Below are 26,900 nucleotides of genomic sequence, written 5' to 3' on the forward strand. Positions count from 1 at the left end.
GGATATTGTCTCCGATGCTATGTACGGAGTACGCATAGAAGCGCCACAAAGAAGAAGAAGATAAAAATACAATTCGCAAGGTTTAGGAGGATACGAGAGAGACAATTTCCCAGCCACTCGAAATCCTACGATTCGAATTGTGTGTGAAACTCCATCCTCGCTGTCCCGGCAGCGCGTGCTTCGAGCTGCATCTAATCACGCCAAGCCTCGCGTCGGCGCCTCCTGATAGGTGTGCACCGACATTAAGACCCGCCCCGTCACATCCCCATTCCCCCAATCACAGCGGGTCGTGCTCTCGTGAAGAAAACCCGAAAGGAGGGGAACGTCGAGGACTAGGGAACTGGAGCATAGTGATTGGCCCGCAGCGCTTAATCTACATCCGTGCGGATCACGATGAGGCCTTGTTTTTTTACTCCGGTCTCCATACCGAAGGCATTGAATGGCCCAGACGTGCAGCGGTCACTTTTTTGGCGCCCAGATGTCACATCTGTTCACCAAGGTTCCGTTCCGTCCATCTTCACCGTGGCGACCAGACACTAAGTATAGATGCATGTCCTTTCCCCCGCCTGCAGGACAGAGACTGTCTTATCAGGATTTTGCTAGTTTTCTTCCTCCGATCAAGTCAGCCATGCCAGCGCAATAACCCTAGAACCTTCAAGTGCAGCACTTCTCCGCACCATCCCACCCACACCTGACTTTCATTTCCTCTGCTTTATGCCTGTTTAAACCTTTGGGCTGCAGTTGGGATCGTCGCGCTGAGAACAAAAGACAGCAAGTTTTCTGTCGCAACGGAGTCGCTTTGCGAGCGAGTACCGTACTCAACTCCCCCTCTATCCTCACAATCAAGTTGCTCGCTGGTCGAGTCAACTTCATAATACGACAAAATGGGCCGATTGATCAAGAATCACTGGGGTCGTCTAATTATCATGGCCGCATCAGCTTGTAAGTGTCACATTCTACTATATCCTAATGAATTTCCAGCGCTAACCTGCTCCGACACATAGATCAAATTGCCAGTGCTATTGAAGGCTTCATCTGGCCCAAAGTCTTCTGGGATTTCATTTCCAAGAATCTTGATGCTGCAGTCAACCCAATACCCGTTCTACAAATATTAAACCTGATCATGGGCATCATTGGGCTCGCATGGGAGTGGCCGTTAAAACCGCTGGCGGGTACATTCCCACACCGCAGCATTGAAATCCGACTCATCATATATCCACTCAGCGCTTTGCTCGCAGCGCTACTATATCAAGGCACCGACCCTGCGGGATATTATCTCATAGGGATTGCCGTTTATTTCTGGGCCTATAGCGAGGGGGAGGTCGTATGTCCTGAGCCATGGACATTACCGAAACGATCAATGGTCCTCAAGGCATAGCCAATAGTTCGTTCGGTTCGATACATTGATTGTATTGGACGCAGATCATGTAAATATGTAGTAATGACTTATAATACCCAATGAAGCATTGATTTGAAGACAAATAATCAAAAATCTTTTTTCCTCCCCATCTACTAGCTTGATTACTTGGGCATCTCCCCACCCGGAGTATATATTGCTTGCAACTGACAAGTGTTAATCGAGTTTTTCCATAGAAGCTTAGAAAAAGAATACAATAACTATTTCACATGTATTTTCAGGTCGAAGCTGCAATTTCATCCAAAATAGAGAAGAAAAATTCATAATGTTCATGTTCATGGTGATGGCGCATACAAGTAGATCCATGCCTGGTTTCCAAGGCACCCAATGGCCACAATACACGTGACTCTGTCAATAATCAATTCGCCACTCCAAGTTCATCTTGACATATCAACCATATTTAATCCTTTTACCTTAATGATCTCAGGCTAAATTTAGCTCAAGGATTAGACTAATACACAACACTAATACTAGATTGGAATCAGCAAACAGTGATCAAAATGTCCTCATCTTCCCATGAACAACCTAAATCACAGACCGATTCCATTTCAGACACAGAACTCGACGACATAATGCCTATAAATAAGGTCACAAGCTTCCATGGAAGACTAAATCACTTCATAAATCCAACAGCCTCACCCAAAACACCACACCACAACCAACCTCCACCATCAGACAAAACAAGAATGAGCGACAACACAAGTAACATCTTCGATCCCCGAAGCCCCAAACAACCCCAACTCCCAATAACATCACCTATTCCGAGTCCAACACAACGCATAGTAACACGCTCTCACACGTCCTCACTCCAACTACCACGAACACCCCCACGCCCACTGGCACTGCCACTTGCTCAAACACCCTCACGCTCACCAGGTCCAATCCGCCGCGCAAAACGCAGACCTACAACCCCATCCGACAGTCCACCCGCCTCAAGCTCTCTCCTCCGCGACACAATCCCACCAAACCTGATCCTCCTCCTCGTAGGCGTAAACCCAGGCCTCCAAACCGGAAGCACAGGATACGCCTACGCCCACCCCACAAACCTTTTCTGGCGCTTCCTCCACTCATCAGGCATAACAAGCCTCAGACACCAACCAAGAGATACATACGATCTACCAGACCTCTACAGCGTGGGAAACACAAACATCGTTGTCCGTCCTACGCGCGATGCACAAATGCTCAGCAAGGCAGAAATGGACGAAGGCGTATCTATTCTCGAACAAAAGATTGCAGCGCAGCGGCCTGAAGCGGTTTGTCTTGTGGGTAAAAGTATCTGGGAGGCTGTGTTCAGGGTTCGGTATGGGCGAGCTATGAAGAAAGATGAGTTTCAATATGGGTGGCAGGATCCAAGTGAGAATATGGGACGTCTTCCTGGTGTGGAATGGAAAGGAGCGAGGATTTTTGTGGCAACTACTACGAGTGGACTTGCGGCAGGGATGAGTCTGAAGGAGAAGGAGGGAATTTGGGCTGAATTGGGGGCTTGGGTTGTTCAATGTAGAGCTGAGAGGGGGATTGGAGGGATTCAAGTTGGAGTGGATTCTGGTGCTGGAGCTGGAGCTTGAGCTTGAGCTTGCTCGTGTACTGTTGAGGTGTCTACGTCATTAGTTTATGACGATCATTAGATTCTGAGTTTCACGAATCTACGACTCTTCTCCATGACCATTGAATATTGGAATAATTGTAATATTGGTATTTGGTATTTGTCACGAGCTCTAGCTCGTCTCGTATCTCATGATATCCATTCATAAAAATCCCCGCCACTGCGCAGATGCAATACAACCCGAAAGGGAAGACACGAACTCCCTGAGGAGGTAATATTTCTCCCCTTGCATGATTCAATGGCTCACCAGAGCATCTCATTTCTGAAATAGAAATCGGTAGGTAGATTGGTGCGGGACTAGTCCAGTCACGCCAAGGGAAGGGAAGAGAAGTGTGAATAAACAGCTCCGAGATAGTAGTCGGACAGGAGAGAGGGAGTATGGATAGCGTATCCATTCCCATTCATAGGTAGGTGAACAAAGGGAGATTACCGGCCGATGTTGGTGCCCTTGGAGTCGTTCTTGCTGCCCTCACGCTCACGGTTCTATTGCACTTTAGTATCATGTGAAAGGATAGGAAGATGAGAAAGATGAGTTATGAGTGAAGAACATACGGTGTTGGATTGGTATTCTCCACCCTCGAGGATCTTAGCCATGACCTCATCTTCGTTGGAGGTACCGAACTCATTCTGAAGAGCAGCTTTGCTGGCAGTGTCCAGGATACCCTGAGCACCGTGGCTGTAGGAGATTGTTAGCTACATGTGTCCTTGATGAAGAATGAGAAAGTAAACATACCTGTGAGAGACCAGAATCTTCCAGCCGTTCAAAACATCAGCCAGGGCGATGCTGCGGTCGGTCTTCCACTTCTGCAGGATGTCAAGGTCGTCAACGAAGACAATGAAGTCCTCAGACTTGCCCTTGTAGAAGACCTTGTGAGCGGTATCGTTGGCGCGAGGCATGGTGAATTATTATTTTTGATTGAAGTTGAAGTTGAAGTAATTCAAGAGAAGGTAGAATTGATCAAGAGAAGGTAGAATTGAGATAGGAAGTGTGGTTCAAGAGAAAGGAGAAAATGGGGAGCTTTAAAGTTGTGGATGATAGTATATGACGTCAGGAGCTGGCTGCTATAGGCAATGCTCGTGTGTCATGGAACATGGGCTGCTCCCTGCTTCCGACGTCATTTAACCAGTAAAAAGCCACTCCACTGGGGTTAATAATAGTGGGGAATGTGGAATGATGAATGGAATCGATTTCATTCCTTACGTTTCGCCAAGCTAATAATAATATGTTTTGAAGCAATAATATGTTTGATTGCTTCATACAGCCCCTCATGCACCCCACTTCCAAGCGTCAATAATCGATCCTCCCTCCACCTCAATTGCCCCCTGGCTCACCACGGGACCGAATAATATTCTTCGGGGATAGCACACTTAACAGGTTTATCGGTGTGCCCCATTTCCTACGTGGAGACATCTCGCCATCTTTCTCTTTCACTTTCTCTTGTTTTGAGCGCTTTTCCTTGCGGGACAAAGAGCCCGACTTTTTGGGTGTATCTCTAAATCGAAGAGTCTTTGAACGCCCCACGGGCGATATAGGCGTGGCTGTCGGCGTTTTGGGTGATTCACAGTCCCCTCCATGTAAGGGCTGGTCGCTGCACCTATCCTGTGCCGTGATTAGGCCTTTCTCCTCGCCATCGTATTCGTCGACAGACTGGGATTCAGTAACAACAGGTCCGGAGTGCGAAGTGCTGACAGAGCTAGACCGTTTGATAAATCCCGCACGGAAGCTAAGACGTCTCATGATCGACCCACGGCGGAAAAGATCCCCTCGACCAAGAACCATACCAGGGTATGGTAGCACATCCCGCGTATACACGTCCGAGATCAGTTTCTCCAATCGAACCCTGTCCATTCGCCTTGCAGTGACAGTCCATGAACCGCGCATCCCTGGGGTTTTGAGACGCTCAATTTCGCCGGCGGAACCGGTTGAACCCGAACCGGTCGACTCATCGTAGTTGTTTGGACAATGTGTCCTCCGGATGACTATTTGCTGGATATTGTATTTTCGTGAAACTGCCATGGATTCCATTGACGATCTTCGCGGCAGAGACGCCACTGTATATTGTGGTCTATCCAACGCGACAAGAGGAAGATTCAACAGAGAATATCTGCGAGGATTCCAATTACCTCCCGGTGCCGCCATGTTGACCAAAGCTGCTGATTTTAGCAATAGTTCTGTCGTCCATTGCTTTTCCTCGATGGCCGTAGCTGCACTGAGAACAAACTCGAAGTTCTCATCCTGTTCTTGAAACAATATTTTCCATGAAAAAGGACAACCGTAACAATTTAGACCTGAAAAGTTAGATTTATCCAACTATATTGAGCCCAAGTGCACAACTTACCACGTCCATTATGCACGGTGTCCGACTTCAAATCGTTAATATAAATACAGGCGATAATATCCAGTCGGTTGGATTCGTCGATGTTTTGAGCAAGAAGTAAATAATAATTGAACAAGACGCAAACCATGAATTCACCGGCCGTATGCGCTGAGGTGTGGTAGGTGACATGAAGAACTCCGCACATTGACATTGGACCAAGGTCTCTGTAAATATCTTGTAGCAAGGACTGTTTTCAAGGCATGGCATAATTAGCAATCGTTATGAGGCTTTTTAGAATGAAGTCATCAAATACCGAATCATCAAAACGGATTCTATCTTGTAATATAAGAGTCTTTTGGATGCGATCTTTGTTGACTGGGTTTCCAGTCGCCGAGTTTATACTCGCCACCTGAACGCGTAGGTTGTCCAATATATTCATCATGACTTCCCGAGAAGTTGGACAGTCCGCAACGTCGGTGTTTCGGTTGAGGTCTTGGAGGAGGAGGGGGTATTTGCACAAGCGTTGGATGGGCTATGTCTTGATCAGTATGAAGAGAACAAAGCAGATACACGCGCCGTATCAAACCTTGATCATCAAATCGTTCATCGTCATCGATTTGTTATCCTCATATCTGCGACTATTCGTAGAAGCGACAGACTTTGACAATGCCTCAATACCCTGATCATACACTGACCAATTTGGGATCGATCGCCGCAAAATCGCTATATCCTGGGAAAGTAGCTCATAGTTCCCGCAAAATTCCTCATATGCCGAAAAGGACGCCGACTGGTGAACTTTTAGTGCTGAGCTCTCTAGGCAACATGAACATTCACAAAGCTTACCAAGTTTCCAAGTTCGCATGCTACTTCGTAAACTTCGCTTGGCTCTGCGATAAGGGATCGGCGACGCTGCTTCATGTCTGATTTAAACCTGCGGGTCCGCAAAGACCTATTCTGCAACCCTTTTAGCCCTGGTAGATCGATATTGCCTAGTCGTCTCGACAATCCACGAGTGGTAAGATCTAAAACTTCATCTGGAGTTTCAGAGAACGACGAAGGAGAGATTTCGCGAAGCCTGTTTAAGAACTGCTCATGGATCTTGTGGATTTGCTGAATGTTATGCTGAATCAGAGTTCGGGTGTTGAAAATGGAGAGAACCTGAAAACCGACCATTAGCATACCAGACCGTCAGAAACTCCATTACTAGTACTTACACCAGTCAGGGCTTTAAGACCTGTGACATAGTCATCCTCCGTCTTGACCAGTTCCCGTAATATCAGCCGTCGCTTGCCCGCCCGTTCTTCCGCTTTTTCATCCATGTAATGTCTGGTTGATGGTCGAGAGCTATCTCTTGAGATTCGCGCATCAGACATCGCGCTCTGAGTGGTGGTGCTATGAGTTGTACCTCTGGATCTCGTTGCAATGCTCAAAGTGGTGGTCTTAACCGTTCCCAAATATGAGCGCCGGGAGCTTCTCTCCGACTGGGAATCCTGCACTGGGATTAGAGGCGGCAGGAAGTCTGCTGGAGGGAAAGAAATATCTGCATCTTGGGGTGAAGTTGGATTTTCCTGAGATTCATCAGACCAGCCTTCCACAGCCCTCTGAGGGATCTTCGGCGCGGCCGGTTTGCGAAGAATATCCACCCATCTTTTAAATGGGGCATGAGCCGATGCCAACAGCGTTGATGCCTTATCCTTGACGCTGTCCTCAGCTAACTCCTCATCAAGTAGCTTTTCGATCTCTTCATCTGTGTCCTTATACTCCATAATGTAGCTCCAACGCGACGTGCTGATTTGGCATAGAGACAGGAGTCATGAAGATTGACGACCAGGGTGAGCGACCCCAATCGTACCACACAGAGCATCCGAAACAAGACCAAGCGTCATGATTTGGCAGTTGCGAGGGACGGGATGCTGAGAGGGAAAGAAAGATGTCTTCACAAAGACAACGTGTTTCTCTCCGTTCTTTCTCTCTGTAGAATAACGCTTCATCCCGGTTGCCACAGAAGGAGAACTTTGCAACACAGAGACATTCATATCGGCTTCAGGCAGCTGTTGTGCAGAGGAACCGTCCAGTTGAATCATATCCATGTACATCATGATTGGAAGGCAGCTCAATAGGTGGAATTGAAATTTATTATCAAATTCGGTTTTCAGGACTGAAACCTGCAGGGGTTGAATGATCATTTGTAGGCGAAGATATGTACGCTCCGGAACATTAAACAGGGATCTCAAAAGTCATCGGAAGTACCTGCTGTAATAATTACCATCAATATTGCAATTATAAAAATGTAAGACAAAATACACAAGGCATGCCAGTGGATGTATGTATATCGCTGTAAGATGTTGGACGCGGCTACCATGGCGCTTAGAAAGCTGCCCCACTTCTTCCATTTACAATCAACTGATCTTCTCTTTCTCCCCCACCTTCTGTGTCTCGCCAGATTCCCCGATGAGATAATTTCAGTCATGGGTGATAATATTCATGCTCCCACAGTGGCCTCTGGGCCGACATCTGGACCCGTTCAACGCGACTGGTCGAAACTGTCGATGCCAGACCTGATGCAAGAGAAGGAGAAGATTGAGGGAGAGCTCTCGGCGCTCAGCACAGTCCTCAACTCAGTGAGCTATTCACTCCACCCACCTTGAATTTTAGGACCTTGGCTAACTAGATCCAATATCTCTAGCATGGAGTGACTATGAGATCAACCTTGACCACCTTTGACGGCTTCCCTCGAGATGACATTGACATTCCTCAGGGTACATGAGAAAGCACCATTTTTTGGACCGTGCCATTGCTGAGAAAACCGAAATAGTGCGAGCTACACGCGTCCGAATGATACATCTTCAAAACGACCACAAGGAAGTGATGCAATACCTGGAGAAAGGCATTCATGCCCATTTCGCCCAACTACAAGAAGCCCAGGCCTCCGCAACAACCAATGGCACTAGCGTACCTTCTACCGCATCACCAGTAGCTCCCCCGAGCAGCGTTACCGACCCCAGCGCTCTTGAAACACCATTTGCGAAGGTCAATAGCGTGGAACCACGGAGCCCAGCCGACCAAGCAGGTCTCCAGGCAGGCGACTTGGTTCGGGGCTTCGGAAGTGTCCATTGGTTAAACCACGAACGCCTCTCCAAGGTGGCTGAGGTTGTACAACAGAATGAAGGGGTATGTTGGGCTCTACTTGTTCTTCGTATTGCTGCATGAGGGATTCACGCTAACGGTCATCATTGCGCCAGCGGGCGGTCTTGGTTAAGGTATCGCGCAAGGAGGAGGGTGGGTCACAGACCACAGAATTAGAACTGCAGCTGACTCCTCGGCGCAATTGGGGAGGTCGGGGTCTTCTGGGATGCCATTTGGTTCCACTGTAAAGAGGCTGGTTCCTTTTTACTTGGATATTGATAAGGGTGGGTGGTTTGATTGAGGTCAGTCGGGCCCTCACAGATTGTTTTGATGCGGCTCTGTAAGGCTGTAGGAGCCGTAACGTCATTTCCAATTGATGAATAATGAACCCGAAAAAAACATACGATTTTGGTATTGAATAAAATACATGGTCAATGCAGAACCTTGGAAATACAAGGATTGGAAGAAGAAGAAAAAAGTAAAAGGACGTATATTTAATACATAATGAAAGAAATCAATCATTAAACAAGAAGATGGAATTAACATAAATACCCTCTGCCTCTTCCCACCATCAATGAATGAAGTGTAGAAGACACAAAGACAAATTTTGTTTGACGCTACGTCAGGCCCTCAGGCACACAGACAACCACGTGACCCGCCGCCGACCGGGGCAAAAATTCCATTTGAGCATTATTCACCTCCCTTCTTCCCTTCCATTCCCCCTTGGTCTATCATCCTCCTTCCCAGTTCTCTTAATCCTGCGAATATCACCATTCGCCTCTGTCTTTTAATCCCTACAATCTCCATCAACTTCGCATTTCCGCAATGGCTGAGCAGGGCCCCCCCACCTTTAAGCTCGTCCTGGTTGGTGACGGTGGTACTGGAAAGGTAAGCGCTTTTTACTAAAGATCCAGGCGTCGGGTGGATATCTTGAAAAAAAAAGAATCAAGAATCCAGAGAGAGGAAATCATTACAGCAATGTCCACTATCATCACCAGATGTGCGATACATGACAAACTCGCTACTATTGATTTTCCCCTCCTCCCTTGCCCCGCCATTGTCAACAAAGACGCCAAAAAATATTATCTGCCCGACGCCCGCCTCATCCTCGAAATACGCCCGATAACTAACACCAATCCGATAGACCACTTTCGTCAAGCGTCACTTGACTGGTGAATTCGAGAAGAAGTACATTGCTACCCTCGGTGTCGAGGTCCACCCGCTTGCTTTCACCACCGTATGTTATACCCATACCCCGCCGAACCGAGCCCCGCTTCGAAACGGTTCAATCTACCCCCCCATCTTGCGATATCCAACTAACATTACGATGAATATGATAGAATCTGGGTCCCATCCAGTTCGATGTCTGGGACACCGCTGGTCAGGAGAAGTTCGGTGGTCTCCGTGATGGTTACTACATCAACGGTCAGGCCGGTATCATCATGTTCGATGTTACCTCCCGTATCACCTACAAGAACGTTCCCAACTGGCACCGTAAGTTTACGCGACTGCGACAATAGCGCGATTTGAAATGTACGCATTTTTTCTAACATTTTTTCTTGTTTCCAGGCGACCTCGTCCGTGTTTGCGAGAACATCCCCATCGTTCTGTGCGGTAACAAGGTCGACGTGAAGGAGCGCAAGGTCAAGGCCAAGACCATCACCTTCCACCGCAAGAAGAACCTTCAGTACTACGATATCTCTGCTAAGTCCAACTACAACTTCGAGAAGCCTTTCCTCTGGCTCGCTCGCAAGCTGGTCGGCAACCCCCAGCTGGTGCGTACTTTCCTGTCCTTTCCCTTGATGAAAACCGATCAAATTCCTCTGTCCACAGATCGCTAACTATGAATTCATAGGAGTTCGTCGCTGCCCCTGCTCTCGCTCCCCCCGAGGTCCAGGTCGACCACGCCCAGCTCGAGCAGATCCGCCAGGAGATGGACGCTGCTGCTAACCAGCCCCTTCCCGATGAGGATGACAACGACCTTTAAACGTGTCGAATCTCGAAACCTTCCGATGTTAGCGCGAGTTTGTTATTGAAGTCGTGCCAAGAAGAGAGGGTAAATTCCATTCCATGATCGCTTGATTTTGCACCATAAAAGCAAAATCACTACTCAGAATCACGATACAATGAAAGCGGCTGGGGCAGTGGCGGTTTGAAGAAAGGGACAGGCACGATTTTGCATTTTTTTTTCCTCTTTTTTTTTTGTTTCCCTCCTCCCCCAATCTTAGTAGCTAGACTTACCATCTCAATGTCTTTTTTCACTCCCGAATGATGCGTTGCTGCACAAAAAGCACGTCTTCTTTCAACAATATCTAAAACCTATTTTTTACTATTCTAACGAACCAAAATACAATGGCACTATGGTGCCAAATAAAATAAAACAAAGCTGATTCTGATTTGAAACCCGAGAAAAAATAGCAAATTGTATTCAATGTTCTATCTTTCATTCTTTGAGCAATGGATCAATGGGTCCTATCAAACTTGAATCACGAAACCAACGCAAGGGTATCTGTATAACCGAAAGAAAGAGAGAATAGAAAAACAGACAAAGGAGTAACAGACTGCTCACTTGGCACGTAATCAAAGCAACAAACACAACGAAATCTTGTCTTGCCAACTTAGCTTAGGCAGAAAACTGATAGGCAGCATAGGCAACCAGTCCGGATGAGTGCTGTCCGACTACCCAACTGCCCGGACGGCTGGTCTCCGTCTACAGCAGCCTTAGAACATCCTTGAGGGCGAAAACGAAACAAAACGATGACATGACATGACATGAATTGTACAAATTGTTGTTCGGTAACAGTGACAGTAATAAACCAATAACAGGTGCGAACTTGTTTTGAAAACACGATGAAAAAAACGTAGAATATAAGACGTGCCAAGTAAGTTGCTGATATGATTTAAGCCGTCACGCCCTATTAAAAGTGAGTTGGTTAGTGACTGCTTCATAAGTAGGATAGGATATAAAATATCAGAACTTACAAATAGATAAGCCAGTTCTCTCGTATCGAGTCGAGAGACATTCATTGTGCCACCTTCATCCAGTGCACCACCAATCAGTTCTCGCTTCTTCTCCTGCAATTCAACAATGCGATCTTCAACTGTGCCTTCAATAAGCAATCGATGAACAAAGACATCCTTTGTTTGACCAATACGATGAGCACGATCGATTGCCTGGTCCTCAACATAGGGATTCCAGAAGGGATCGAAAAGAATAACATGAGAAGCAGCGACGAGGTTCAGTCCTGCATTTCCAGCCTTAAGCGAAACAATCATAACCTTACAATCGGGATCATCAGTAAACGCAGCGACAGATGCGTTGCGGTCATGAATGTTCATTGTGCCATCGAAGCGGACATATGCCCATCCACGGCGATTCATTGGGATTTCCAAAAGATCCAGAAGAGAGGTGAACTGGCTGAAGACAATAGTTTTCTCACCAGCCCCACGAGCCTCATTTGCTTCGAGGATCTCAATGCACTTGTCGATTTTGGCACTTGGGGTCCACATTTTCTCTAGACGACGGAGGTACTTTTTCTTTTCGGCTTTGTTCCGCAATCCGGCGGCGCGCAGGTCCGCGAGAGATTTCTTCTTGGGCTTTTTATCAGATCCATCAGGTTCGGTGGCGGAATCGGAATCCGTATCATAGGCTTCGGAGCCAGAGTCCTCAGTTTGCTGTGCTGATTCGTCGGATCCTTCCTCTGTGCTATCGGCTGGGTCATGAGCCTTCTTAAATGATGTGGAATCCGTGACTTTGAGAGGGTCAACTGGACCACGGCAGTTTTGACACTTGATCATACCGGGTGCATCGGAATCCTGTCGAGCAAGCATTGTGGGATCTGATATGCGCGCGAAGCACTCTGAACAGAGCGAGTGTCCACAAGGGATATAGATGACCGCATTTTCAATACTGTCCATACAGATAGGGCAAGCACCATCATCATCGTCTGTGTTGCTCTTAATACGCTCCACCGTCGCCGCGCTTAATAGTTTCGCGTTCGCAACCAGATCAACGCCCTGCACGGTTGTCGAGCCATCATTGTTGAAGCCCCGAATCAGGAGGGGATGATCACAGCACTGTCTGAGTCGAAGAAGAAGAACCAAGACGTGACTGTAATTCTTGCCCAGAGTGCCGTTGTCCAAGTATCTGGTAATCACTCTCTGTGTATCGGAGCTGAGCTCATCGTAGACCGCCTTCTCCTCTTCATTGAAAACAACATGGATCTTCTCAATGACCTTTGGTGGAAGTTGCAGAATCGGCTGTCCATCAATCTTTGTTTTCTTCGTCCGACGTAAACAGACTGATTTGACCAGAACACGTAATTGTTTCATGATATGATCATCGCCCCATTGCGCCTTGATAGGCTTGACAAAGTCTCTTTTAAATTTCTCTTTGTTGTTGTATGGTCGGATCCGAAGAAAAGCTAGCAAAGACTGAAAGTCCTCGAGACGATTCATCATGGGCGTTCCAGTTAAGCACCAACGATAAGTAGCGTCAAGACGGCAGCATGCTCTCGCTGACTTCGCTGCTGGGTTTTTGATATTTTGAGCTTCGTCGATGATCACGCGATACCATTTTGCAGCGGGGCTAAACAGCACCGCTTTTTCCCGGACGTGTCGAACGATACTGGCGTCTTTGCCTTCCTCCTGGAGTTTTTCTGACTGGTCTATGTACTTGTAGTTAGCAGTCAACGTGCCAAATGTTGTGATGATTACATCGTTCTTCTTAAGGTCTCTCCAAGGAATATGACGTCCTCCCAGACCGTGATAGATGAACACAGACAATTTGTGGCCAGGATTGACGTGTCGACCAATCTCAAGTCTCCACTGTTCCATTAAGGCTTTCGGAGCGACGATTAGACTTGGATGGCGATCAGGATCAGTCGGTGGGCGAGCAATCATGAGGGCAATGGTTTGGATAGTTTTCCCAAGGCCCATATCATCTGCCAGGATTCCACCTTTGTGGTTACTCTCCTCCTTTGCCTTGAGCCATGCCAAGCCAATCGTCTGGTGCTTCATCAATGTGACCTTCAAGGCTTGAGGCTTCTCATCATTGTTTGCTTTTGTTGCATCGTTGATATTTTTGATACCTGTAAGCAAGTTCTTGATATCGTCAGGGAAATCTGATTCCTTGTACGCCCTAGATCAATCAAATTAGTATCTGACGGTAGAGTGATGCTATCAAAGACCACTTTGGGGTGCTGAACCAACTTACTCGAAATCAATCGTATCCTCTTCCATATCTTGCTGCTCACGGACAAGATCGAACGCCTTCATCTCAGGATGCTGCTGGCCCGGCATCCATGGGAGTCGTCTAGAAGGGGTGCTGCCAAGTAATTGTGATGGATAAGGAAGAGACGATGGGGCTGGCGGACCAAGTTTCATAGGGTTCCAGCCCATATGGGGGTTGGTCATTCCCATCGACGGTGGCATCCCGGGAAAGCTCCCTGGCATTGGCAGCAAAGGTTGCGACGGGTAGAGGCCACCTTTGTTCGGGATACTTTGCGAAGGCCAAGGTAGAGAACCCCTTCCACCAGAGAAGAAGGTATCCGGAGTGATCTCCTCAATATCATCATCGGAATCCAAGTATATTGGATTGGGGTTACGATAGTCGGTTTTGGGGTTCAGATATGGTTCCTGCTTGACGACAGGATGGGGGTAATGGGTCCGATCAGGGATATTGAAGCTCGGATGTGTGGAGGGGTAAGACTCCGTATATTCATCATCTTGAGCTTGTATTATGCGAGCGTATTCCTCATCCTTCTCAGCCTGAATAAAAGTTCGGATGCACTTGGCATTCTCCGCTTCTTCTTCGGCGATGTCCAGCAACACCTGCTCTTCGCTTAATCCCTCGAGCCTAGCTGATTTCTTAACTTCTTCGGGATCTCTCATGATGGCGTAAGTCCGTCGGTTTTCCTCCAGCTGCATGTCCAGCTTTACCTCAAGCTCCTCGACTCGCCTTTGAGAGCTGTTAATAGTTGCTTTCTTGGATGGCTGTCGCGGATTTTGCAAATTATTGGAGTCTTCTCGGGTACGCTTGCGAGACCCGTTAGCAGAAAAAGCAGGCAGTCGATTTTTTGAGGAAGAAGGGCCGGGGTAATATGCTTGCCCAGAAGGATGAGGCAGCATGGGATGACCATGCGGGGCGTAGTATGGTTGAATGGGGGCGTTCGGGTGATTCAAAAAAGGAGACGGCGCAGAAGATGGCCAGTAAGTACCAGGAGTTGATGAAGGATCTCCAATCCTGTTTGGGGTGTGTGATGGCATGCTCTGAGGTTCTCTAGTGAGTACAGGCGGCGTTGCAGTAGGCTGTTGTGGAAGACGTTGCGGTGTTGCCGGGGCTGATGGTTGAGGGGAATTCAAGGCAACGTTTCCCAGAAGCTTGCCAATTTCTGCTTGGAGCCGTTTGATGTGGTCACGGGTTTCTGAGATGGCATCATGATCATCAGGTGCAGATGTTTGCTGATCTTCGAGGATAAAGTTGTAAAAATCCACATCATCGCAAAGAATCTTCACCGTTTGTTCAAACTCGGGACCCTTATCAGAGTCCGCCATTTTGGCAGATAGACCGCTGTGATGACCTTGAACTTTCAGATAAGAGTGACCCTCGGACACAGATAGAGAGTGGAGGTGGTGGAGATGGTGATGGTAAGGAAGTGGGGAGAGAATTGAGAGAAAAGGACCACGGTAGTTAGAGCAAGCAAATGAGCTCTATTGAAGGGGGAAATGACCGTAGCCCCCAAGACAAAAATTTAAATGTTGTGAAACTGGCGAGCGCATTAGCTTTCAAATGCATACATAGATGTAGCAGGTGCAAACGGGAAGGCGGTTGTTGCTATGTGGGGTGCAGAAGGAAGAAGGCTGAGAGTAAGCTATAGACTAGGCGCCCTCATTCTATCTGGGTAGCAGTTGATAAGACAGGGATTCAGAGGTTTAGTGGGATGGCAACGTGAGAAATTGAAGCCAGATGTGTAGAAAGATGATGATACATCTCATCTTGTGAAGTGGGGATTATGTGATAACCCACCTCTGAGCTGGAAGGACTGCAGGAATGATGGCGCTTAAGTTGGGGTGATTAGGCAGTCAGGTCCCAGGTCCGCAGTGGGGAATGGGGCAAGGACCCCAGCAATGATAAGAATCTCAGATCAAATGTACAGTTTATTCTTTGAGAAACAGGCCGGACACCTTGCGCTCGGTCCAGGTGGATGCTATTTGTTGTCGCTGTTGATGCCGGAGATGTTATGTTGAGTATTTGCTCAGGTTAAACCCGTGCTGAGGAACAGGTGAGGCAAAGTCGAGTTTACAATTGTACAAGTTTAGTGACCAACTTTCCTACGAAATCTTACATTTCTTCGTTTTTTAACATTCTGCTGACACGGACATATTTTATTCTTATTCTCTATCTAATTTATTTAATTTTTTAATACTATTCAACGCTATTTTCCTTTCCCCCATTTGCTTCTCTAAAATTCGCGTCAAAACTTGAATTCCCTGCTTATCGGCACGTGTTGATAAGGCGCATCACGCGTTATGAGTCAAACAATACAAACATGGTTCTATAAGAGGGCCAGCCCTAGCTTCCTAGTTGGGAAATAGAGTATCTATAGATCAAGATACGAAGATTTACTACTTCCTTAATCGACCTGGCCTTGTCTCAGATTGATCTGCTCATTGATAAACTTATATTTTGAAGTTGCTAGATTACAGTATACTTATCCAGCCTTAGACCGTACACGGGGTGGATTATATTTATAGTAACTCTCTGTATATTGAATACGACCATCCTGCATGCACTCTGCAATTATCATCATGACTGCTGTCAACTTCAATGACTCATTCCAAGGTTGAGTATACATTGTGTAGCCAAAAACATAATTTTCATATGATCAGGAACAGGTTATTATCTGGTTCGATTCGTGTTTAAAAGTAGTCGGGTTGCACTCGAAAAATAGACAGTAATAAGTACTCCCTGGTACCCGCAGGATTAGTATAATAAAAAGCAGTATCACAGTGGCTGCCACCGACCGTGCTCAGTTTTGAGAGCTGTTCTTAGTTAGTAGTCATGACGCCAAGACCTACATTAAAACAATTATGGAGGAAGAAAGCTATCCATGATCGCCTAGTATGTCATTTGACGAATGCCGATCTAGCTCCGTGCCGTTTGCTTTGTCGGGACCTCGCAGCCGAACTAGCACCGATTGTCTTCGTAGACACAACAATAACACTCCGTCGCCGCGCGTTGACCCGACAGTCTCGACTATTAGCTCTGAAGCGGATTGGAGCACACATCCAAACCATCACCTTCAAGATCCCACACACCACAGAGACCTTTCCGCCCCCAGTGATTGACAGGATCACAGGCACCGAGCAGACATTCGTCTACATGTCACAGGGCCACCGGGCGTCCTATAGACACAACAAATATGGAAGCCACAAGACGACAGATTTGTTGGTGCAGCAATACCCGCCGTTGTTCCACACTGCCACCGATATTGTCGCGTTTGAGCGTGCATTGTCCTTCATGCGAGATATCCGCCATCTTCGAATCTACTGCCGCGGCCAGCCTCCAAGTCATCGCTATCGCCGGAGTGTGGTAGATTATGCGTTGATTTCATTGCGAGTCGCGGTTGAACGTGCCGCCTTGCCCCTACTGGAGAGTCTTTCGTTGCTTTCAGTGCACCCGGCCGCTGCGTTGTATCTACGGCCGGATAAGGGATTTGGTGGATCCCCTGCTTCTCGTAAGCGATGGTCACAGATTCGAAGCCTCACAATCCACATGGATAGTTTCCAGTACCAACCTGGCTTGCCGACCGATCATTTCAAATTGCTTCATGCATACCTGCAGAGCTTCTATGAGCTCAGGAAATTGGTCTTCCACTGGGTCGGAGAGAAGAATTTATCTCCCTTATCCCTCGCTAGTGAGCCATATCTCCAAAGTACAACCAGCAGTATAGAATCCACACCCAGCTATTTGAATCGGAGTTCATCACTGCGAGGCTTGCGATTTCATCATCTGGAACAGATTGAGTTGGCCAACGTGATCACAGACGCGTCGCAAATAGCATCCTTCATCTCAGTTCACCGCCCTACGCTAATGGAATTCAACGTTCTAGAATCCACCCTCCGTACTGGAACGTGGGATGACGCATTGGCCCCAATGAACCAACTGGGGGCTCAGAGGCAATGCAAAGAGAACCCACGCCAGAGAAGTCTCGTCGACGTGCCCCTCGTACTCAGTCAACAGCAATTGCAGCGAGTCATCTGTGCTGCACAGCAACAGCGAGGAGGGCTACGCGGATTGAAGAAAGCGCGGGCGCGGGAGCGACTTTGGGGAAAACCCGAGCATATGAAGCGGATGTAGCCGTCATGGGTGTTTAGCTGGCGGTAATGATAATGTGGGGAGTGGCGGAGTGAATTCTTCGGAGGGAAGCGATTGGCATTGTAATGAGAAGCATGAGATTCCGCGGTGCATACCGAATCTGTGCGACTCCATCAATAAAGCCGATCAGAAACTTGGGTTTGTACTGTAAGTTTGGGGGCAAAAGGGGCTGTTTGAAAGGGCCGTTTGTGTGATCATCATGTCTATCATTTCCCACTATTGTGGCTTGGAAAACAAGGAGAGAGGGATAGCTCTAGAGTAAATTAGTAACCTTGCAGGTTCAACAGCATCAAAACAGGCACAAGGTTAATCTTGAAAGTGGATTTTCACTCAAAAGTATGGAGTAAAGCGTCCTCGGTCGCGTGTGTGGAGAAAGTATGATTTCACGGGGGCCTCGGCACGGAGCTAACAGTTCACATGCGCCCCCATGTTCATGTTCGGCCCATTAAATTCATCATCGCTATATAACTTCAAGATCTCGCCCCGTTCCACTTTCCACACTTTTGACACTCAAAACTGATCATTCATCATGTCTCTCAAGAAAGGTATGTGTTTTCTTTCGTGTCCACGTCAAGCCTCAGTAACCATTCCCAGCTTTGAACACACCGCTAACTAGTCACCACAGATTCTCACCCCTCCTCCGCCGCGTTCGACGTGATCCACCAGACCCTTCAAGGCGATGAAGCCGGTCGCAAGGAGGCTGTCGCCGGTGCCAAGGCCATCGTTTCCTTCAACATCAAGAACAAGGAAGGCAAGGAGGAGAGCTGGTTCCTCGACCTGAAGAACAAAGGCGAGGTTGGCCAAGGTGCCGCTCCCGAGGGCGGCAAGGCTGATGGTGAGATGACAGCCCCATCACTATCTGAGAGAAATCGCAATATATACTAATATGAATCTTCCACACAGTCACTCTCTCCCTCTCCGATTCCGACTTCGCCTCCCTCGTTGCTGGCAAGGCCAATGCCCAGCGTCTGTTCATGGGCGGCAAGCTCAAGATCAAGGGTAACATCATGAAGGCTACAAAAATGGAGCCCGTACTCAAGAAGGCCCAGGGCAAGGCCAAGCTGTAAAGATTTAGATACCCTTTTTCTCTTTCGGAATATGTACATGAACAATTTCGTTGCTTTTGGACTGATTTCGGGCCCCCAAGTTTCACCCGCCTTCAAGTTGTTATATACTATGTAGTACAAAACTTGTACGCCAGTTATTTCGCTGGCAATAAAGTCTCGCAACGCTATAATTTCCTTCTACTACTCTTTCGTACACGATGACTTTGTCTCTTCGTTTGGATCTGAGCAAAGCCATCTCAAGTGCTTATGTGCCAAGAGCTGCTAGCTATTTGTTGGCTTATATGACATCATCGGGCCAAAGCGTATTGTTGACGCTCCGCCTCTACTAGTAATTGAAAGTACCTTGCTGCAAGGCCACTGACACATGAAATTTAACAAGTTTTCCGAGTATTATATTTCGGGAATTTGCTTCTTTCCAGCGATAGCTATACGATCAAAGTGGCAAACCGACTCACAGGGCAGTATTGTCAAGTTTCCACCCTAGATACACTCGTAGTGAATTAGATCTTGTATACCCTAAACATTATCAATATGAAGGTACCAGCCCGGCGTCTTCTTATCTATCTACTATCCATCTAACAATTGCAAATATTCCGAAAATAGAATTGGAAACCCCATTTAATCCTGGCAAATTCATATTTAAGCGTATACACTATGCTTATCAAACTGACGACTAATATCAAACATGCTTTCCGGCCACCACTTCCCCTCACGACTCCATAATCCCATACTTGATCGTGAACTCCTCTTAAAAGAGACAATCTGTCCAAGCTCCCAAGCTCCAATACCACCAATCCACCACACATCTTCCAGCAAAATTACCAAGACCAACCAGTGAGCGAATATATCAAAAGCAAACTGATGCGCGAAGCTAGGCTCCGCCTTGCCATATCCCCATCTCCCATTAGGAGCTGTGCTATTCAGCGACGTATCCGAATCAGATTGCACAATGTCAATCATTTCCTCGACAAGACTCAAGTATCTCGATGGAGCCTTGTGGATTAACGCCATGATGAATCTTCGAGGTAAATTTGAAGGTATCATGGAAGTTATATTTGCTGTATACCGCCCTATCCAAGGGGAGACATTGAGGTTTTGAATAATTGATTCGATTCCAGAGTCATCGCTGAAAGCATCACTGAAGCTGCTCGGTGACATTGAGTTGGTTGCTTTGACAGCGAAGGTCACGGAAACTATGTCGTTGAAAATTTGCAACGCAGCAAAGCAAGCATGGATATCAGGTCTATGGCGGTCTTCTATTAGGTCGGTAGAGAGAAGATCCATAAGTCCTCTAGCCCTTCGATTCAACGTTTCCAACGCCGATGGAATAGTTTCGGCAAATATCGGATATAATGGATGCGCAGACGGACTCCCCTGTGAGGTCGTTGGCACAGAGGGCCTATATTGGTTAAACAACTTCGACCGGGCATCTGATAAAGTAGTGGCGGCTGAACAATCTCGAGTCCGTGTCAAACTACCAGATTCACGTATACCACCAACAAGGCCAGCATACGCAATCCGAGCAGCTCTAAAGAAACTAATCCATTGAGCGCCTCTGGGTCTAATCTCATCCACAGAGAACCCATCAATACTCGCAGTTTCAGTAAGCCAAATACGAACACAGTGACTTCCTGATCCGTACATTCCCATCATGGCTGCATTAGCCAGAACATGATCATAATGTTTTGTCTTCGGTAGTGTGGCTTGAATCTCCCTCAAAGACTCCATATGATATTGATCTGCGAAATTCAAAAGGCTCAAGACCCTTTTGCGACAATTGCGTGGCGAAAGCGCTTGATTAATGATATCTGAGCATTTGCATACAGCCGATAACGCCAGTAACGATTTCATTAGAGGTCGACTCTCCAATGCTAAATTTGGAATGCCGATTTGTAGAGCATATTGATCTTGATTATCGACTGTAAGATCTCGACTCGTGTGTTCGATATAATGCTTCAGTAACTTGTATTCTGGCGGCGTGAGCCTTTTCACTTGTCGTAGCTGTAGTAGCGGGTCGTTATTGTTATTATTCTCATGTTCGCAGGGAAGTCTTGATGATGACATTGCACGTTTGGTGGAAGACAAATGGCCGAGAATCTCAAGGCGAGTCTGCTGATAATCCGATTGATACATTTCAGGTTCGTCGGAGAAAGGATCTTCTACTAGCGCATATGGTGAGATGTCTGGCCTTTCTCTTGCATAGTGGCATTGCAAATTTAGATGAATGCATCTAGTGCACTTTGGCTTCAATTCGTCACACTATCGAATTGGTTAGACACTTGTATTTAACTTTCTCATCCACATAAATGGTCGAAACTAAACCCATACATACTTTAATTCTGCGGTCTTTGCACTTTTTACATCCGTATCTAGATTTCTTATGTGGCCGGCGCGTCTTATAACCGGACTGATCGTCATGATCCTGGTCTGTGATGGTATCCATAATAATTGTTCGTATTCGAGTGGTTATTTACTTGGAAAATATCTTCAATTCATATCTAGCGATGCGAAGACCTTTAAACGATTTCATAATTCCAAATCTCCAAATTCAAAGTCAGCTTTGCATTATGGCGTCTTGGCGCTAAATGCTTGGCAATTTTCAGCTACCGAGCCTGGTGACGGTAGTCTCATCGGAAGTTCGGAATATTCAAAGGTGAAAGTGTATCTTATTGGATCCTTGTAGTACTCTAAATATCAAATGACGGTGAAGAACTTCATCGAGTTGTCATAGAATGTTCCGAGCATTTTCCCGAAGAGTGTAGAAAGGGAATAGGGGGCTGCGCAGCATAGCCTTGCGGGGCGGAGAACCGCCGAACATTTGTCAAACCCCAGCATTCCATGGTCAGAGCCGCATAAGGTCGAATGGGGTGGTGTGAAGGTTTTGAATTATTTGGAAGACGTAGAGAAACCTTGGAAGGGCCTCGAAGATAATAAGCGCATGGGTTGCGCAGCCTAAGATGCCAGCCGTTTAGCCGTTCATCTTACTTGCACAGCCATTCGGTGGCCAGATATTTGGAATGATGACAGTTTCCAAGACCAAGGCGCTCGTTTAAGTTTAAAAGGTGTTTAGCCGTTAGTGGCTAGACTCTTAACCTGATCAGTGAATTAAATCGATCGTTACGAAGAAGGTCTGGACGATGTGGGGCGGTTCATGCAAGTGCGTATTCGCTAAAGGTGTCTGACGGGCGTTGACCAATGACTAGGTGGATATTATTCAATTTCAAATAAGCTTGGAATGGCATATACCACCAGCAAGCAGGATTGCAGACCTTTTACATTTCCGATACTAACTTTGACCCCAAATTATGCTGCTCTTTGATGGCCAGGGACGTAATAATACTTAGGCCACCTGGGCAGTAAGCATGGCTTATGATCAATTGCCCAAGTTAAGTCGACTTGATACTAAATGACCCGCATTTGAAATGCGCTCTACGGCTTGGCTGATGGGCGCAGCGATGAATACGCGCGCCGATCACTACCATACTACTGCTCTCTATGTTATTTGAAGTATGTGTATAAAGTCCTGGGGACATCGCGCCTTATGACTATAATATCATCTTCACAGCTATCTTCGAAAAGATAAAGAAACAAGTGTCGGTCCAGCAACAGCGAATATGAAGTTAGTAATTTTCAGCACCATAATCTTCGGCTTTACAAAGGCTTGTTACGCATGGCCACACGATCTCCACGCATGGCGTCCAGCATCGCCAACAGACAGTCAGACTTCCCAGCGACCTCAAGACTTCAAAAGACACAAATAACTAACAAACATACAGGCAGATCCCCATGTCCCGGATTAAATGTCCTAGCAAATCACGGCTGGTTACCACGATCTGGGAAAAATATCGACATATCAATGTTTCGATTAGCCATAAAAGAAGCCTACAACTACGTCCCAACTGCACTTGATTTCGCCTTCGAACAAGCCCTAGACTTCAACCTCACCACGACCGGAAATAGCTCAACAATAAACCTTGCAGACTTAGCAAAACACGACGATATAGAATTTGACGGGTCACTATCCCGAAACGACATCTACTTCGGCGATAATTTGCATTTTGACCCCGTTATCTGGCGGACAGTTGCTAAACACCTTCGCTTATATGAGACATTGGGTGAAGAGAAGAATAACTATGTTACTGTTGAAATGGCGGCTAAGGCTCGCGCTGCACGCGTGGCGGAGGCTAAGAAAGTGAATCCGAGTTTCAACGCTTCGGCTAATGAAATGAGTGGTAGTCCTGGGACTACTGGTCTTTACTTACTAACTATGTGGGACGATAACTTCGGTGCTGCCCCGAAGGCGTGGGTTCGTGCGTTTTTTGGTATGAAGTTTTTCTGATCTCCCAAATTGACTGGAAACTTTGCTAATAGGTGGATAGAAGATGAACGTATTCCTTATCTTGAGGGGTATCAGCCTCCTAAGGTACCCAGAACTTCGGCAAATGTCACAGATATGGCTATAAGAGTTGGGGCAGTGAAGGTCTAGAAGTTACCCGTGGACGGATTTATGCACGTGTACGGTCTCAAGTTTTGCGAGGGCAGCCAGTCCCATGCGCTTGTACTAGATAGAAGTGATTCGTTTCTTTTTGGGATTGCTGTCATAATTTTATTTCTAGACTAAAATAGTCCGATAAAGCTCGTTTCCTCGACATGACGTGTGGTTGATGGTAGACAATGCGCTTGTAAGAGATTTGCCTGGGGTTTGTTCATAGAGTGAAACTCCATCCGTGGGATATTAAATCGGTTTTCAATGGCATCAACGCGTCGCGCGTCAGATCCTTACCTTATCGTAACCACGCGGCGAAAATGTATATGGGAGGTTCTATCAGAGAATGCGAGCGCGTGCCAGAAAGCGACATAGGGCAGGTATAGCTGGCCGCTGGGGCTATCACAGGAATGATTAGTGTCCCGGCAGTTGTGGCTGAGTCGTTGAAGTCCGTGATGAAGTCCGTCGATGTGATGTGATGTGCGGGCCGAAGGGTACGGTCACTCGGGATTTCCCATGATAGTGGGTATACAATGTTTGGCGTTCCCATACATTGATTATCATTTGTATCAACAGGTGGGGTAGATGAATGAAAGAAATACGGTTCAAGAGAGGGGGGAACAGAGGGTAAATTGCTCGCACGAGATCGCGGCAGTGCTGGGCGGTCTGGAGCATCTAACATTGAGTATGGCAGCTGAGAGCGGTTCTTAGGAGCGCTACTCTCCTCTTGTACCTAGTGACGACATAGGTAGATCTAAGGAGCATTCGATCACTCCAAAACTTGAATGAAACCAGGGGAATGTTGCTTATGAATATGTATACAGATGTGTTCAACTTGAAGTTGACAAAAATAACTTCAAGTTCTCAACCTCCAAGGCTATTCTCTACGCAGCCAAATTCGTGAAAAGCTACCTTCGCCATTGCTATTTTTACAATTCCAAAGTTGACATACCGGTGTTGATGACTGAAGTGGCTTGAAGTGTTTATTTCCGTCCGTGCACAAAGCTAAATACGATGTATAAGCGCAAGCAGAATTTAAGCAATAAACGAATGGGTCTTGGCTTAGCCTGTTTCAACTTTGAATATTAATGAACGTCTGCACACATGCTGAAGTGATGTCAGTATTCAATCCTGAAATCAGCGCGCTTTCGCAACCATCCCCAAAGGTCAATATACCATCCATTGAAAGTTGCAAAGAATCCGACATTGATATCGATAAAAATGAATCAGGCAGAAAAAAACTGGGTTGACAGCTGGTCAACGACGTCAGCTTTTAATTTGCGCGCGTATCTATGATTGCGCGCAATAATTCTCGAGGATAGCGGAAGTTCGCGCAAATAAGCTATGTGGGGCCGCCGATCAGCCCCACCTAAACACACTAAACTGTTAAAGATACAGTGAAATAGAATATGATTTGGCGACGCATCAAAACTGGGCTTTGATGTATGCGAAATGCCGACCCGAGGGTTGTGCCTGCTCAACGAAAAGCGTGGCGGAGCCTGTAGACCTTGCGACGCTGGAAGTCAAGCAACGTGAATCTTCAAGGCTGATTGGGCTTCACCAAGTCAAGAATTTCCTAGTGGAGAATGGTGATCGGCGCGGCCCCTGAAGGAATTGTCAGCTCGAAGATGGGCCTAGATTTGAAATTATGAATTTCGTCGGTGGATACGTGTTACGGAGTATAAGGAGGGGGCTCCGCAGTCTTTTATTTCATTTCTCTGTATACTTGGTCTTGCCTTTTCATCAAGCTATACATTCAATATGGGTTTTCTGAGTCCGAGGGCGTCTTTGGGTAGCGGTGGCTGCAAAATACCCGACCACCTTGCACAATGTATGTCAAGGCTCCAGTCTATTATACAAATTCAAGGAAACACTAACAGATCAACAGATTCCACTGCACCATTTGTGGGAAATCTCTCATTCTACCACTTCAACATGATCGTATCCGGTGCCTGCACTGTGGTAGTATTGATTGTGATGTTTTCGCTGATGGCACGCCATGCGACACACATGAGCAACCCCAACGAACAGCTCAAGTAAGAGCCTTAATTCTATGGAGAATTTGTGGCAATTCTAACATAACTTCTTCCAGAATTATGCGAATTTGCAATCTCATCCCTTCCTACCAAGTCCTATCCTACGTTTCAATCGTTGTTCCCAACTCCTACATCTACCTCAAAGGCTTCGGCGAGGTGATGCAGGGCGTAGCTCTCTATTCATTCGTCATGCTGCTTTGCGACTTTATGGCCCCGACCGATGAGGCTAAAGTGAAGCTCTTTTCTTCCCTTGAGATAAGGAGACAATGGCAACCAAAGAAGAAAAGAAACGGTCTTGCTTTCCTGAAAGTAAGTCATTTGGTAGCGAAAAGCAAATCAAACGAATGTTTGAATAAATAACTGACCCGTGGGCTGCTTATAGTTAACATGGTATTGCGTTGTTCAATATCCAGTCATCACTTGGATTGCCGCTGTCAGCCAAGTTGTGACCCAAGCACTCCACCTTTACTGCCTGCCAAGTACATCTCCTAAATTCGCTCACGTCTGGGTATGTGCCACCTTAGCTTGACAAGTCCTTGATTTTAAACTGATAGCTTGAATAGCTGGAAGTAGCTACCTCGTTGTCAACGTCAATCGCAGTAAACGCCATTCTACAATTCTACATGAGAACAAAGGAACACATCAAAGAGCACCGGCCACTCCTTAAACTGGTGGCATTCAAGCTAGCCGTTGGACTGGTTATTTTGGAGCAGGTAAGCTTTTGGCTCTAAAATGAAAACGAGGAATGAATATTAACCAGCAACGCAGATTATTTTCCTCGTCCTTACAGCAACGGGCGTTCTAAACAAAATGACGACGTTGACCTACATCGACACAATGATGGGTCTCCCAACAATGGTAATCTGCATACAAATGGTACCAATTTCCTTCTTTATCCTATACGCTTATCCCAAAAAGCCCTACGAGATTCCATACAAGCCGCATGTCCTCCGACCCCAGGCATACCATCCCCTCGGCGATGGAGATGAAGAGACCTTGATGAACAACACTCAGAAGACCTACCAAGGTGGTCGCTGGGGACTACATGCCTGGGCTGTTTACTTAAATCCGATTGACATTTTCCAAGAAGTTTTGTCTGCTTATAAGATGATCTCTCGCGCACGGGCCATGCAGAAGGCTCAAGTGAAGGAGGAGATCCAGGAGGAAATGGCACAATACGAGACGGGATATGATAATCACCAGGGGGCTTGAAGATTCCAGTTATATTTAAAGTATATAGAAGTTGTTGGCGGTTTAAATTGTATAAATAATTGATGCATTATGAATATTGGCCTGTCCTGACCCAACTATCTCGTTTTTGTTTGCTTAGTACAAATTCGGCTAAGTAGTATCATGAACCAAGAAAACACTCAACCATATCACGAAACTCCAGCGTCATCTAGCCTCTGGGTAAGTTGTTGGTTTCTTGCCATTTCTTCATTACTGGCGACACGGGTAGTTCGAGGGG

The 26,900-nt window shown here is 46.7% G+C and overlaps 12 protein-coding genes across 12 annotated transcripts; 8 read left to right on the forward strand and 4 right to left on the reverse strand.

Moving 5' to 3' along the window:
• Nucleotides 1-884: 884 nt before the first annotated feature.
• On the forward strand, nt 885-1,378 carry N7478_008122 (uncharacterized protein; the record flags this gene model as incomplete). The annotated part of the gene is made up of 2 exons (XM_056924336.1): nt 885-942; nt 1,005-1,378. The coding sequence occupies 2 exons, from the start codon at nt 885-887 to the stop codon at nt 1,376-1,378; spliced, it is 432 nt and encodes a 143-aa protein (XP_056777062.1).
• Nucleotides 1,379-1,917: 539 nt separating this feature from the next.
• On the forward strand, nt 1,918-2,982 carry N7478_008123 (mismatch-specific DNA-glycosylase; the record flags this gene model as incomplete). Its single annotated transcript, XM_056924337.1, has 1 exon — nt 1,918-2,982. The coding sequence occupies one exon, from the start codon at nt 1,918-1,920 to the stop codon at nt 2,980-2,982; it is 1,065 nt and encodes a 354-aa protein (XP_056777063.1).
• A 464-nt stretch (nt 2,983-3,446) lies between these two features.
• N7478_008124 (SBDS family protein) lies at nt 3,447-3,917 on the reverse strand (the record flags this gene model as incomplete). The annotated part of the gene is made up of 3 exons (XM_056924338.1): nt 3,447-3,503; nt 3,573-3,696; nt 3,754-3,917. The coding sequence occupies 3 exons, from the start codon at nt 3,915-3,917 to the stop codon at nt 3,447-3,449; spliced, it is 345 nt and encodes a 114-aa protein (XP_056777064.1).
• A 415-nt stretch (nt 3,918-4,332) lies between these two features.
• On the reverse strand, nt 4,333-7,437 carry N7478_008125 (putative Rho guanyl nucleotide exchange factor; the record flags this gene model as incomplete). The annotated part of the gene is made up of 7 exons (XM_056924339.1): nt 4,333-5,309; nt 5,360-5,585; nt 5,652-5,870; nt 5,925-6,125; nt 6,182-6,496; nt 6,553-7,126; nt 7,196-7,437. The coding sequence occupies 7 exons, from the start codon at nt 7,435-7,437 to the stop codon at nt 4,333-4,335; spliced, it is 2,754 nt and encodes a 917-aa protein (XP_056777065.1).
• A 369-nt stretch (nt 7,438-7,806) lies between these two features.
• Nucleotides 7,807-8,712, forward strand: N7478_008126 (putative 26S proteasome non-ATPase regulatory subunit Nas2; the record flags this gene model as incomplete). Its single annotated transcript, XM_056924340.1, has 4 exons — nt 7,807-7,959; nt 8,025-8,097; nt 8,154-8,509; nt 8,581-8,712. The coding sequence occupies 4 exons, from the start codon at nt 7,807-7,809 to the stop codon at nt 8,710-8,712; spliced, it is 714 nt and encodes a 237-aa protein (XP_056777066.1).
• Nucleotides 8,713-9,289: 577 nt separating this feature from the next.
• On the forward strand, nt 9,290-10,451 carry N7478_008127 (Ran family GTP-binding nuclear protein; the record flags this gene model as incomplete). The annotated part of the gene is made up of 5 exons (XM_056924341.1): nt 9,290-9,352; nt 9,609-9,701; nt 9,805-9,958; nt 10,034-10,239; nt 10,320-10,451. 5 exons carry the CDS (start codon nt 9,290-9,292, stop codon nt 10,449-10,451), a joined length of 648 nt encoding a protein of 215 aa, XP_056777067.1.
• A 913-nt stretch (nt 10,452-11,364) lies between these two features.
• N7478_008128 (DEAD/DEAH box helicase) lies at nt 11,365-15,019 on the reverse strand (the record flags this gene model as incomplete). Its single annotated transcript, XM_056924342.1, has 3 exons — nt 11,365-11,379; nt 11,447-13,604; nt 13,680-15,019. 3 exons carry the CDS (start codon nt 15,017-15,019, stop codon nt 11,365-11,367), a joined length of 3,513 nt encoding a protein of 1,170 aa, XP_056777068.1.
• A 1,507-nt stretch (nt 15,020-16,526) lies between these two features.
• Nucleotides 16,527-17,825, forward strand: N7478_008129 (uncharacterized protein; the record flags this gene model as incomplete). The annotated part of the gene is made up of 1 exon (XM_056924343.1): nt 16,527-17,825. The coding sequence occupies one exon, from the start codon at nt 16,527-16,529 to the stop codon at nt 17,823-17,825; it is 1,299 nt and encodes a 432-aa protein (XP_056777069.1).
• A 547-nt stretch (nt 17,826-18,372) lies between these two features.
• N7478_008130 (SCP2 sterol-binding domain-containing protein) lies at nt 18,373-18,910 on the forward strand (the record flags this gene model as incomplete). The annotated part of the gene is made up of 3 exons (XM_056924344.1): nt 18,373-18,388; nt 18,469-18,678; nt 18,747-18,910. 3 exons carry the CDS (start codon nt 18,373-18,375, stop codon nt 18,908-18,910), a joined length of 390 nt encoding a protein of 129 aa, XP_056777070.1.
• A 639-nt stretch (nt 18,911-19,549) lies between these two features.
• Nucleotides 19,550-21,043, reverse strand: N7478_008131 (uncharacterized protein; the record flags this gene model as incomplete). The annotated part of the gene is made up of 1 exon (XM_056924345.1): nt 19,550-21,043. The coding sequence occupies one exon, from the start codon at nt 21,041-21,043 to the stop codon at nt 19,550-19,552; it is 1,494 nt and encodes a 497-aa protein (XP_056777071.1).
• Nucleotides 21,044-22,580: 1,537 nt separating this feature from the next.
• N7478_008132 (Chloroperoxidase) lies at nt 22,581-23,396 on the forward strand (the record flags this gene model as incomplete). The annotated part of the gene is made up of 2 exons (XM_056924346.1): nt 22,581-23,232; nt 23,290-23,396. 2 exons carry the CDS (start codon nt 22,581-22,583, stop codon nt 23,394-23,396), a joined length of 759 nt encoding a protein of 252 aa, XP_056777072.1.
• A 1,761-nt stretch (nt 23,397-25,157) lies between these two features.
• On the forward strand, nt 25,158-26,644 carry N7478_008133 (OSTA/TMEM184 family protein; the record flags this gene model as incomplete). The annotated part of the gene is made up of 6 exons (XM_056924347.1): nt 25,158-25,227; nt 25,285-25,432; nt 25,489-25,741; nt 25,815-25,940; nt 25,996-26,145; nt 26,201-26,644. 6 exons carry the CDS (start codon nt 25,158-25,160, stop codon nt 26,642-26,644), a joined length of 1,191 nt encoding a protein of 396 aa, XP_056777073.1.
• Nucleotides 26,645-26,900: the final 256 nt, after the last annotated feature.

Source organism: Penicillium angulare (genome assembly GCF_028827245.1).
Source record: "Penicillium angulare strain IBT 27051 chromosome Unknown utg000005l_segment0_segment0, whole genome shotgun sequence".
Classification (NCBI taxonomy): domain Eukaryota; kingdom Fungi; phylum Ascomycota; class Eurotiomycetes; order Eurotiales; family Aspergillaceae; genus Penicillium; species Penicillium angulare.